Source organism: Pelophylax lessonae (assembly GCF_965119305.1).
Source record: "Pelophylax lessonae genome assembly, chromosome: 2".
In the NCBI taxonomy this organism is placed as follows: Eukaryota; Metazoa; Chordata; class Amphibia; order Anura; family Ranidae; genus Pelophylax; species Pelophylax lessonae.
In genome coordinates, this window is record NC_138769.1 from 131,370,452 (window position 1) to 131,384,542 (window position 14,091).

At 40.6% G+C, this 14,091-nt stretch overlaps 1 protein-coding gene across 1 annotated transcript in view; it reads right to left on the minus strand.

Annotated features, from left to right (window-relative positions):
• LOC309546408 (solute carrier family 13 member 2-like) overlaps window positions 1–12,970 on the minus strand; it is a gene marked incomplete at its 3' end in the record, with an annotated part of 167,854 nt that extends 154,884 nt beyond the window's left edge. The window contains exon 1 of the mRNA XM_082246069.1: window positions 12,849–12,970. Coding sequence (XP_082102195.1) covers window positions 12,849–12,950 — 102 coding nt within the window. The 5' untranslated portion in view covers window positions 12,951–12,970. The remainder of the gene's footprint in view (window positions 1–12,848) is intronic.
• Window positions 12,971–14,091: the final 1,121 nt, after the last annotated feature.

Genomic DNA, 14,091 nt, shown 5'->3' on the forward strand with positions numbered 1-14,091 from the left:
TGAGACTGGTTGCCGATGCGAGAATCGGATGAGACTGGTTGCCGATGCGAGAATCGGATAAGACTGGTTGCCGATATGAAAATCGGGAAGAGAGAGAAAAAAAAAATGGTTGCCGATACGAGAATCGGATAAGACTGGTTGCCGATACGAGAATCGGATGAGACTGGTTTCCGATATGAAAATCGGAAAAAAAAAAAAAAAAAATGGTTGCCGATATGAGAATCGGATAATACTGGTTGCCGATACGAGAATCGGATAAGACTGGTAACCGATCTGAGAATCGGATCACTTGTTGCCGATATGAAAATCGGATCAGGTTGGTAACCGATGTGAGAATCGGATCACTTGTTGCCGATATGAAAATCGGATCACTTGTTGCCGATATGAAAATCGGATCAGGTTGGTAATCGATGTGAGAATCGGATCACTTGTTGCCGATATGAGAATCGAATCAGGTTGGTAACCGATGTGAGAATCGGATCACTTGTTGCCAATATGAGAATCGGATCAGGTTGGTAACCGATCTGAGAATCGGATCACTTGTTGCCGATATGAAAATCGGATCAGGTTGGTAACCGATCTGAGAATCGGATCACTTGTTGCTGATATGAAAATCGGATCACTTGTTGTTAGGGTGTCTGCTACATGAACCCCTCACTAGAATCGGACGCATAACCATCCGAAGTAATCCTAGTAGTCCTAGCAACCAATGCTTCTTCAAACATCCTCAGATCCTTCCTACATACCACCGTGCCATTAGAAGCGCGTACGCAGTCAGGTGCAAGAATCTCAATGTTTTCATTGGAAGCTAAAAATGTGCTTGCAAAAGTAGGAGTATCTTCAGGAGGTGGTACAGGAGGTTTTTTAGAACGTGGTATCAAGTTCACTGGAGTTGAAGGAATATCTATTCCAATATTTGTTAATTTCTGGGTGTCCTTCTCTGATATAGAACGGGGACAGGGCTGGCAACAGCCTTGATAATTTCCAGGCTGTTTTTCAGGGAAGACCCTTCGGATTCGCCTGGCCTCCATTGGGAGAGCCTTAGGCCTATGGGGTCTGGTTGGGCAGAATGTAATGAAATGTCCCCCTTCACCACAATAAAAACAAAGGCCACAGATTCTCCTGTGATCTCTTTTTTTTTGTAAGGACAACCCAGTATGTATGGCACCAATCTCCATAGGCTCCTCATCCATCTCTGTAGGATCAGGGTTCAAATGGGATGTGTCAGAGTGACAAGGCTGACTGTTTAAGGCAGGCTTGGACCATGACCAGGCAGGATCACCATATTTATTAGGTTTCCTTTTTTCCCTAGGTAGCCGGGGTCTGTGGTTACCTGGAGCGGGTTTAGGAGTGGGGTCAATGGCCGAAATCCGAGAAGAACTGGATAATGGCATTCCCATTTTTTCAGACTTCCTTTCTCGTAGTCTTCTATCTATGGTGATACTGAGTTGTATCAATGCATCCAGGGTTTTTGGCAGATCCGCTCGGGCGAGCTTGTCTTTAACGGCTTCTGATAGGCCAAGCCTAAATTGGGTTTTCAGAGATGCATCATTCCATTCTGAATCAAGGGTCCATCTCTTGAATTCTGCGACAAAGTCTTCCACAGGTCTCCCACCTTGGTTCAAGGATCTTAATTGAAAATCGGCAGTACTCTGCCTATTGGGATCATCATATAGGCTAGTAAGTTCTGCTAGAAACAAGGCATAGAAGCTGGTCGTTTTTCTCAAAAAGAGAGTCTGCCCAGGCCCGAGGATCGCCTGTTAGGTAAGAAATAATAGTACAAACCTTAATATGATCAGTAAGGTAGGTACGGGGTCTTAACAAGAAAAGTAACTCACATGCGTTTTTAAATTCGCGAAATTTTTTGCGATCACCAGTAAATACCAAAGGGGGATTTATCTTGGGTTCAGGGGACTGAGCAGAGGTAAGTTGTGTCAGTCTAATTACCTGCTGCGACAGAGCCTGATTGTCTTCTTTTAATTCAGCAAGTGCGTGTATTAACGCAGTTACTTGCTGTTTTAATTGTGTCACCTGAGTGGTTATTTCTGCTGAATCCATTTGTGTGGTTCGTTCAATCTGTAACGCTCCTGCATTTCATGTATGGTGTGGATTTTCAGCTGCAGAAATATTCCACTTCAGTAGTCATGTAAGAGAGATGCTGAGATACCATTCCCAACCTCAATGACTCATCATGTGTGGAAGGTCTTAATTCAGCTAGTAAATACACACACTCAACAAGCTGGTTCCTAGAGTGACTTTATGTATGTAGTAACACAGTGATGAAGATTTAAGAGACAGGTTGAGTGGAGGTGGTAGGTGACAGACACTTGAAGGTAAGACAGTAGCAGATGGATGCGGGTAGGTTTAGCAATCATGTATGGTAGCAGATGACAGAGTAGCAGGTGGACATACAAGAGAGATCAACCCAGTGCAGGAATAAGTAGCAGTAGTCTTAAGAGCTAGCAATCTAGATATGCAGATGTGATAAATAGTCTTTACTATGCAGAGCTAGATAGTGTAAGCTTAGTATAAGTTTATAGAGGGTTCCCCTGCGGGGTACTTAGCACTAATAGCAATACAGCCGAAGGTTGGTTCAGGAGGAGCGGATGATCCGGAAGCGGGATGCAGGGATCAGCGCAGCGAGGTTCCGTCAGCGAGGTATGCTTGCAAGCACGAAAGCTTCAAGCCAAGTTAGCATCCAGGTAAGGGTGTTTGAACGAACACATGTGAGTGAGAACCGGCGATTTAAATAGCCATCTAGTCCGGCGCTGAGTGATGACAGCATCAGTCTTAAAGGGAAACACACCTATATGTGTTTCTTCTATCTAGGTAGATGGAAATCACCCGGAAATAATGTGATAGGAGGCACTGAGAGTGCCAGAACCTTACAGTTCCTTCTAGAACTATTGGAATTCATGCTGACCAATATTTTTTTTCCAATTCTTGGGTTTCAACTACCAGCAAATCCATGGAACCTCTATAGGGGCCAGATGGGCACCAGCGTATGCCTGTTTGCACCTGGGGCTCTGGGAGGAAAGTTGTGTTTATCAATCCTCGATGTACCTCAGCCATGTGGTTCACTGGCTGAGGTACATCGACAATATTCTGATCCTGTGGAAAGGTTTGATATCCCAACTTGAGAAATTTCTCTGTGAGATGAACCAGAATGACATGAACATCAAATTAACTTATGTTTTTAATAATAGAGAAATTCAGTTTCTGGACTTAAACCTCACCATGACGGATGGGTGTTTAACTACCAGAACCTTTAGGAAAGTGACAGCGGCAATACGCTGTTACATGCCGACAGCCATTACCCCACCTCACTCAAAAATGGTATCTCTGTTGGTCAATTCCTCTGTATTCGGAAGAATTGTACCGACTTGGAACAATTCCATAGGGAAGCATCCCAACTATACAAGAGATTTAGAGAGAGAGGATATTCTCACCGAGTTTTGAGGAAAGCTAAAAAGAGAGCTTTGGATACTGATAGAAGGATGTTGCTAGTAAATAAAACAAAGAAGGAGATAACAACTAAAGAACCGTAGGGTTACTCAAGGTTCATTACCATGTATGGAAGGCAATGGAGGAAAGTACAGACAATACTTCAAAGACACTGGCACATCCTTATATCCAACTCCCCCATAGCACAAATTATTGGTCCAAGGCAACTTATGGTAGCTAGGAGGGCGTCTAATCTTAGGAACCTATTAGTTCACTCAAAATATAGGAGAGAAAGCTATGGTAATTGGCTTACTGATATGCCAAAGTTAGTGGGCATGCATCCGTGTGGTCACTGCCAGATGTGTCCATTTGTAGAGAAGACCCATGTGTTCTCTGATGCTAAACATACAAAATCTTTTGACATCAAGAAATTAATAAATTGCTTAACATCAAAAGTAATTTACATGATAAAATGCCCTTGCAAAAAATACTACATTGGTAAAACTAAACGCCAACTGAGAATTTGGTTTGGTGAGCATCTTAGAGATATCAAAAAAACCGCCTAGTCAGGAAGCTGAAAGAACACAAAAACAAAAAGAAAATCCAGTGGCACAACACTTTAAGGATTTCCACGCAAGTAAAACAGAGGGTTTGAAAATCAAGGGAATTTTTGCACTAGAGTTGCCATCTAGAAGAGGTAACTATGACAGGGTGCTTTTGTGTAAAGAGACATTTTGGATTTATAATTTAGATACTTTGATCCTTAACGGTTTGAATATTGAATTTAATTTAAATGTGTTTTTGAAGGATTAAAGTATTTCTCTTTGCAATTAATAACTCTCTCTGGTACCTCTGGTGGATGATAGAGTTTCTAGAAAATTCTAGCACATATACTCTAGTGAATTATACAATGAAAATGCCCTATGTAGTCTTGTCAGCTTTCTGGATGTATCTTTGGAATATTTAGTGAGGACAATTTGATATCTGCTACTCTGCATTTACCTAATAATCTGTTTACTGTATTCCCCATTCCCTATTTATCCTTCCTGAACTATCTATTCCATGAATTTGCATATTTCCACTGACGGTACATCTCATAGTACACAATTGTATTAGTGTATATGTTCTTGAAGTTACCTTTTTTAGGTGATATTATTTCCATCTAGATTTATTCGTATATTAAATATGGTGGAAATAGGATGGGTTGATATGTGTATACGTGGAGGGTTTTATATCTCTCTTTAGTTATTCTGCTGGATGTCACCGGCTATGCCTTTTGGGTAACATAACCTCCGCAACTAACTTGTTTGTTTAGTATGGCTAGGGCCATTTCTGAATGCCACGATTTCCATGTGGTCTTGAGTGTCAAATTTTAAACAGCTATGATAGAGTTAGGACGTTTTCACAACGGAGGGGAGTACTGATGAGTCCGGTGTTTGACTGACTATATAAGGACCATTAGCATATGGTGTTATTAGCATATAGTGACTGATGAGTCCGGTGTTATAACTCCCGATAATATAATGGTGATACGCTGTTGTCCTGCTGAGCATTTTCATATAGATTTTGGAACCGGATTACGCGGCAATTTTGGGTGATATATTATTTCATTCATGAACTTGTATGTTGATTTGACACCTAGCCTCAGATGGTATATTGCACCACACACCTTGAGATTCTCGGTATATTCCGACTTTAGAGGCATCTGTCATGACGGAAGGATTTCCTGCTATCATTGAGTTTGTTTTCTGAACTGAAGAGCTGTTGATTTGAACTTAATACACAGCTGAAGCTATATTTCTATTCCCTATATGGAATATTCACCTTTTGCAGCTTCCTAGCAGGACTTTGGGATTACTGTTTTGGCTGATAACTACATTGCATTTGATACATTAATCTACATTGTATCCACCTTTACCGCCATTGAACTGTGATTCCTACCTTGCTGAAGGTGGCTATTATTAGCTTTTCAACAATTGCTATCTTGGTGAATTTCTGACATGCAATTGATACTACACACCTTAAATCAGATGTAACTCTATAATCGACTTTCCAGCAGCATGTTCTCAACTGTTCAGTTTTCTTACTACCCCACAGGAATTTTTTAACAATATTCACGCACCTGTTTGTGAACTTTGGGGTTGGAGTTGATTTATTCCAGGGTCCTGCTGGCCCGTCTTCATTATCTTCATACAGGTTCTTCAGTTTACATTTGATTTATGTGCAATATTTTCCCCATCTGGCTGTCACCTGGGTTTTCTTTTATCCCATGTTTGTATGTCATTATGTGTGACTTGTTGACCAATGAGATATTATACATGTTTTTTTACATTCAAAAAAGTTTAATATTTTTTCAGCCTACTTATACCACGTGGGCTTATATATACCTATCTTTAAACAGCTCCTTGCTGTTTATTTTGTTTTTTTTCTGGCTCCTTACATTTATAGGTTATCCCACACCTACTTGGTGAGATGGTGAGGCTTCATCCCCATTCTAAACCAGTGCAATTATCTGTTTTCTTTATTTGTAATAAGAGGGGTCCCCAAGGATCTGTCCTGGGACCAATTCTGTTCAATCTACTCTTTAATGATATAGACGAGGATGGGATTACCAGCTCAATCCCAGTATTTGTGGAAGATACAAAGGTAAGCAGGGCAATAACTTCTACGTGGGATGTCGAAACATTACCAGAAGACCTCAATAAAATAATGGGGTATGCAACTACATGGCAAATAAGGTTTAATGTGGAAAAATGTAAAGTAATGCATTTGGGTGCAACAAATACAAACACAAGTTACTCACTAGGGGAAGAACCTTTGGGGGAATGTAGGATGGGAAAGGACCTGTGGGTCCTAGTAGATGACAATCTCAGCAATGGTATGCAATGCCAAGCTGCTGCAAGCAAGGCCAACAGAATATTGGCATGCATTAAAAAGAGGATTCACTCCAGAGATAAAACGATAATTCTCCCTCTCTACAAGACTCCGGTCCGACCGCATCTTGGGTATGCCGTACAGTTCTGAGCACCAGTTCTCAAGAAGATGTGCTGGAACTAGAGAGAGTCCATAGAAATCCAACAAAGCTATTAAAGGGGGATTCCAGCTATGGTGAAAGACTACAAGCATTGAACTTATCATCTCTGGAGAGGAGACACTTGGGAGGGGATATGTACATATATAGTGATGTACAATTTCTGTACTGGTGGTGACCCTACCATAGGGAAAAAGCTTTTCAAAGAAAGCGTATTAAAAAGACGTGTGGCAATTCACTGAAATTGGAAGAGAAGCGGTTTAACCTTAAACTGTGTAGAGGGTTATTTACTGTCAGAGCAGTAAGGAAGTGGAATTCTCTTCCGCAAGCAATGGTATCAGCAGGGAGTGAAAAATAAAAGTGCAAAATGATATAAACTGTTAGCTGCGCACATATATCATCCAAAACAGTGACATGTGTATAAGTGATCAATCAAATAATCAAATACGTGAACAATAAAATTCAAAAACACTGCCACCAAAAATATATTTGTATATAAATATGAAAAATAAAATAGTCCAAAAAAGTTAATGAACTAAACTGAAAATCCATAGTGATAAGTATAGATAGTCCGGTGAGATTCCAGTGACTTCAAGATAAAAGAAACACCAAGAAAAGGTCCACCACCTCTGTGTTCCACACCCCTTTGCCAAGTCACTGACCCCCACTTAATGCCCTCCACTCTCATGGAATGGGCAAAAGACATTTGGATGTTCCACCTTAGATCAAGAGTACACTGGCTGGTAGATCACTGATGCCTAGATAGCCTTCCTTCCGCTCATAGCATGAAAAGAAAGAGAAGATACCACTAGTGCAATAACGTCTGAAAGACCTTTTAATTAAATATCAGCTTCCAATGTTTACACTCACATGGAACAATCCTTGTAAAAATACATAAAAGAATGTCATAAGCGGGGATAAAGGTGCTCACTCAGATCCTGCTGCTGCGGCGTAGTGTACCGCTGGAACCGAGGAGACACCTCTGCTCACCCGACCAATTCTTCCGGTACGTTGTGTAGCCAAGCCCCTGACGTTTCGTCACTTCCTGACTTTTTCAAAGGGGATGGCTACACACTGCAACAGCCGGACTTATCACTAATCACACCAGCCAATCGGAGACTCACCCCACCTGAACTCATTAGCATCTGACGCTGCAGGGCTGTTCTACCGATCGGCACATCTATCCAACTGTGCTTTTAACCCCCATTTTGCAATAAGCAGGGAGACCGCAGCGGCCTACTTTAATATACATGATGCCTATGGTATATTAAATGCACCAGGGATAACTCAGACTCCCGTGACCTCCTATTGAGAACGATATATATAAGATCCTCTTCAGATACATAACTCCCACCAAGGAAATGCCCTGATTGGATAGAGGATCCGCCTGTGCAGTTAACCCTGTATATTCTGGACAATCTAATCCGTCTGTGCAGTTAACCCTATATATTCCGGCCAATCTAATGTGGCTGCATGTGAACACATCAGTATAATGAATTTAGGGCAGGTTTACAGAGTAGATAAAATGTCAATCACAAACACATATATGTGTATGATGATAAATATATAAAATTATTAAATAATTAAATATTTCATAAAATGCATATTAAGAATTAATATTAAAAAAACGTATTAAACACTAAATAACAAGGTCCCTAAAAATTATAATAAAATATTATTTGTTAAAACGGAAACATGAATAAAATGTCTAAAATATGGACACTACCCCACAAAAAATATATAATTAATAGTCGCTAATAAAACAGTTCAAGTCGAGTTCTATGTTCATTCCTGCTTTTTCTAAAGTTTTCAATAAATATATCCACTTCGATTCACATTTTGAAATATCTCTCACCCTATTTGAGCCCCTCCAATTAGGGGGGACCCTTTCAACACTCCAGAACTGTGGACCACTAGGGTCTTTATTGTGCACAATTCTGAAATTTTCACAAACGCTGTGGTATTTAAAACCATTTTTAATATTCTGGACATGTTCACTAACCCTCAATTTAAAGTCCTTTTAGTCGTCCTATATACATAAGATTACACGGACACATGAGTGCATATACCACATGTGTAGTATCACATGTGATGAACTGTTTAATATTGAACCTTTTACTATTGTGGGAAGAAAAAAATTAGGTTCTAGTTCTTACAGTATTCACAGCATGGTGGTACGCTTTGCACCTACCACAGGCCTTAAAACCTTTTCTATCCATAAAAAATGTGGCCGTGGGAGGGTCTAACACTTTTTTTTACCACACGTTGGCCAAAGCTAGGTGCCCTCCTATATATAAAGGGTGGCGCCTGTGGCAGCACCTGTCCTAAGACCCTATCCATTCCTAGAATATGCCAATGTTTTTGGAAGATATTTTCTACTTGGCTATGAAAGTCCGATAAGAAAGATAATTGATGTTTTTCATTTTTCTCTTTAGGTCTGTTTTCTAGACAGTGACTTCTAGGGATCTCAAGAATGTTTTGTATCTCTCTGTCTATGGCCTGTTCCTTATAGCCCTTTTGTAGAAAACGGTCTTTTAACACCTGAGATTGTTCAAGATAATCATTTTCAAACGTACAATTTCTTCGAACTCTCATTAGTTGTCCTCTAGGGATATTTTTCAGCCACACCGGATGATGTCCACTATTAATGGACAAATAACTGTTTCTGTCGGTGGGCTTAAAATATACCTTGGTTGCGAAACCATAATTGTGTCTAAAAATAATCACATCTAAAAATTGGATACTATTTTCATGGCATCTAAAATCCAAATTAATATTACAGGTATTGTTACTTAATTATGTCATGAATTCATCTAGACTTGTTTTAGACCCTTGCCATATAAAGACGATGTCATCTATGAATCTTTTGTAATAAAATAATTCTGGTTTATTTGTTTCATAGACAAATTTATCCTCCCATTCTGCCATGAATAAATTTGCTATGATGGGAGCAAATTTAGCTCCCATCGCAACTCCCTTTATTTGGCTAAAGAATTCACCTCGGTACCAAAAGTAATTATGCGCAAGTCAGAAAACCAAGGCCCTGCGCAGAAATACTTTATTTTGATGGGAATATCCTCCCTTTTACTCAAAGCCCAATTTAGGGCGAGTAATGCATCATCATGCTGTATGATACTATACAATGATGATACATCCACTGTAACTAAAAATATGGGAGCATCTCCAGAAACCTTTAATGTGCTTAGTGAATTCAATAAGTCCTTAGTATCTTTCAAAAAGGACTTAGTTGTCACCATGCTAGGTTGGAGGAATTTATCAAGGTATTCACCCACCCTCGCAGTAACCGACCCAATGCCATTCACTATGGGTCTGGGGGTTGGGTTATTCTCGTCCTTGTGAATTTTCAGCAAGGTATATATTATTGGAATTCTACAGGCACTGGGTAATAGATATTTCTTCTCTTTTTAGAGAATAGAGTCCCTATAAACCTCTGAGGTTCGAAAAAGGGGCTTCAAGCAGCCAGCAAAAATGTATGGACAATAACATTAACCACTTCAATACAGGGCACTTTCACCCCCTTCCTGCCCAGGCCAATTTTCAGCTTTTTTTAATGACAATTGCGCGGTCATGCAACACTGTACCTAAACCAAACTTGTGTCATTTTTGTTCCCACAAATAGAGATTTATTTTGGTGGTATTTGATCATTGCAATGTTTCTTTTTTGCTACACAAATAAAAAAAGAAAAAAAGTTTTTGTTTATGTTATAAAATAGATACGTTTTTTCCTGCACTGATGAGCACTGATGAGGCTGCACTGACAAGCACTGATGAGGAGGCACTGATGGGGTGGCACTGATATGCAGCACTGATGGGCACCGATATGTGGCACTGATAGGTAGCACTGATATGCAGCATTGGTGGGCACTGATAGGCAGCACTGATGAGCACTGATAGGCAGCACTGATGGGCACTGATAGGCACTAATAGGTGGCACTGATGGGCACTGGTAGGCACTGGTAGGCGGCACTGATGGGCAATAATGGGCACTGGTGGGTGGCACTGATGGGCACTGGTGGTCAGCACTCATAGATGGCAATGATGGGCAGCACTAATAAGGAGGGCACTGAAAGGGTCCCTGAGCCCTGATTGGCATCCTTGGTGGCCATGGGTGGGCAATCCCTTGTGGCTCTAGTGGCATCCCCCAAGGGCAGGACTGGTAATCAACTCTCTGATTACCAGCACAGACCCCCCTGTCAGGAGAGCCGCCAATCGGCTCTCCTCTACTCGTGCCTGTCAGGCATGAACTGAGAAAAGCCGATCAATGGCACTTCCTATTTACTATGTGACCAGCTGTGATTGGACACAGCTGGTCACATGGTAAAGAGCCTACATCATTAGGCTCTTTACCGGGATCAGAGATGCGATGAGTCAGAGTGACACACCGCACCACCGCCAGTCAAGATAGAGCAACCACTTTCCGGCCGTCATTTTGCTATATGATGGGTGGGAAGTGGTTAAACAAGATAAAAGAGTTCATATGCAGCGCTTTATAGGAAGGAATCTCCACCACCTTCAGTGTATATGATAGCACACACCACCGCAATGTGATCGCCCAATTTCCTTACCAAAAAGAAGATGATAAGAGGCATATAACATGTGCAGGCAGGGGATCTTCCAAATAACAAATTAGTCCCAATGCGACATTGAACCATCAGGGATAGTATACTCCAAACCTTTTCCCTCCAGCTCACAACTTAGGTCATCAACGAGGTAATCCAATTTAGCAGAGCAGGGCAGACCAACAGGGATCTTGATCAGGTATTACAAACTCTATCACAAGCCTTTTTTTTCTTAGGGAAGCCCTTTTTGATGTTGGTAAGATGTTCTTCCAACCTAACATTAAGTGCTCTCACTGTCCTGCCTACATTCTGAAATCCGCACGGACATGTCAGCATGTATACCACATTTTGGGACGAACAGGTGATAAATGAAGATATCTCGAATTCTTTAGAATTCGATGTAGATTTAAAGGTAGTGATTTTCCTATTTCTGTTAGCATTGAATACCTGATCAAGGTCCTTGTTAGTCTGCCCTGCTCTGCTAAATTGGATTACCTCGTTGAAGTTGTGAGCTGGAGGGAAAAGGTTTGGAGTATACTATCCCTGATGATCGTTCAATGTCACATTTGGGACTGATTTGTTATGTGGAAGATCCCCTACCTGCACATGTTATTTGCCTCTTATCATCTTCTTTTTGGTAAAAAGATTGGGAGATCACATTGCGGTGGTGTGTGCTATCATATGCACTGAAGGTGGTGGGGATTTCTTTCTATCAAGCGCTGCTTATGAACTCTTTTACCCTGACAGACAGTATCTGTGAGTGAGAGAGCGGCAGCTAACACAGAAGAATGTGTATTGTGTGTACAGGGAGTTAGTTAACTCTTAATTAACCAGGACATGCCTTTATTTAACTATTTAACCTATTCATTTCAGTAGATCGCCCTGTATAAGCACCATTTAACAGTTTAATCTCTTGTTCCATGTTACCATTTTAAAATTATTTGTGGGGAAAAAAAAATATTTTACAGCACATTCTGTATATACATTGAAATCTTTATGGGTTAACTGCTTCAACATATTAATAATGAAATTGTTATTCTTTTTTTTTCTCCATAAAATGCAGATAAATTAAAAAATAAAATATCAGAGGACTTTAGGATCAAAAGAAAGCCCTGTTTGTCCCCCCCCCCCCAAAAAAAAAAAGAAACCCCCAAAAAAAAAACACACATATATATATATATATATATATATATATATATATATATATATATATATATATATATATATATATATATATATATATATATATATATAACACTTCTGTATCATAAGTAAATACAAAGTTATAGACTCATGAATAGACATATAGTGGAAATGTGAAAATATGGTCTGATCCATAGGTGGTAAACAGGTGTGAGAGCCAAAGAGGCTAAAGAAGGACAGTTCCTCTATAGGTGGAGCAGTTGGAAGCTATGATATACCTAAAGTTCCCTAATAGTAAAAAGGAAAATGTATACATTTCCAATTGGAAGATCTGGATACTTCAAGAGCCTGTATGGGTATAACAGATAACATAATTTACCATGTGGGTTATTTCACTGTCCTGCCCTACAGTGTTACATTTGCCAGATAAGTGGATTAACATTATTTTTTGCATTATTATAACATTATTGCACTGGCACTTCTAAAGTCCAAGTCCAAGATTGTCAATCATAGTATTTGTGGATTGACTATTCCCTGTGCTGATGATGTAGGGACCTGAAGATGAGTAAACATAAAGCATGAGTCTTGCTGGCAGTGATTACTAAACACCTGTTTTGTTACACACCTACATTAATAAAACTAGTACTTACTTTTGCTGACACTACTAAAGGCAGAGGGAGAAATAAGAGTGGAGTCAAAAAGATGATTAAATATTTTCTGTTCGCCAGCACCCATCCCCAGACAGACACCATGTTACCAGCAGAAAATTGGACTTTAGGAAACTTTACTCTAATCCAGATCTATTTAAACTGTGAGAAACTTGTGACTTATTGTGGGTGTTTATGCTTGCTTCCTGCATATACATCTCTGCCAATGAGGAAGGAGGTGAGTGACAAAGGGAAGACTAAACCTGTTAGGATTGAGTTCACCTGCTGGTGGACACTGGAACTGCAGCAATCAGCCCAGAGCAGCACAGTACCACCACCATAAAATCCAGTCTTTATTAAGTTTTTACCTGTCACATTCCGACCGAGGGAGAGCATTTTCCTATGCCCAAATTCATTTTACATCTGGTAAGAGGCTCTTAAAGTGGAGTTCCACCCTAAAATAAAACTTACCTCCATCTTCATGCCCGGGGTCACCTGAAAAACAAAGGGATAATAGCTATTTTTTTTTTTTTTTTTTACTTACCTGGTTTAGAAGAAAATATACTTACCTTACTTCCTCTTCCTCCCCTCGGCGGCCACGGCGATTCGTCACTTCCTGGCTTTGCAATGATTCCTGGGCGCTGAACGTCATCGATCCCAGGAATCAATGCCCCTGCACCGGCCCCGACGTCAGTTCCGGTGCAGGCGCCGTCATACCTTGCTAAACAGCTTCTGGGCATGCCCAGAAGCTGTGCAGGGATGACGCTGCGGCACCGGAAGTGACGGCGGGGCCGGTGCAGTGCATCGTGGGACCGAAGAAGACGGAAGAGGACGCAGAAGAGGACCGCGCTGGCTTCAAGCTGCCCACACCTGAGATGGCAGCGCTGGACAATACTTTTTCATGGTAAGTATTTCTTCTAAAAGGTAAGTGCAACCCGGGACAGATCAGAGGCTAGCCATTGTGGAATGTACTAGCCCTGACTGTCCCGGGGGTATTTTTATTAAGAAAAGTATTCCCAGGGTGGTTCACATGAGGGTGGATGTGCATGATTTCTGCATTTTTGGACTGCTCATCATGATATTTATATATCTGGTAAGAAGAACAGCCAGCTGGTGGTGGGAATCTTACTCACGTGAATGTCACATTGTTTGGGACGTGGTTCCAGCACTTCTGTAATATCATCACAATTTCTCAAGAATTTATATCATTTATCATCACAGTGTGGATATGATTTGATTGACTTTA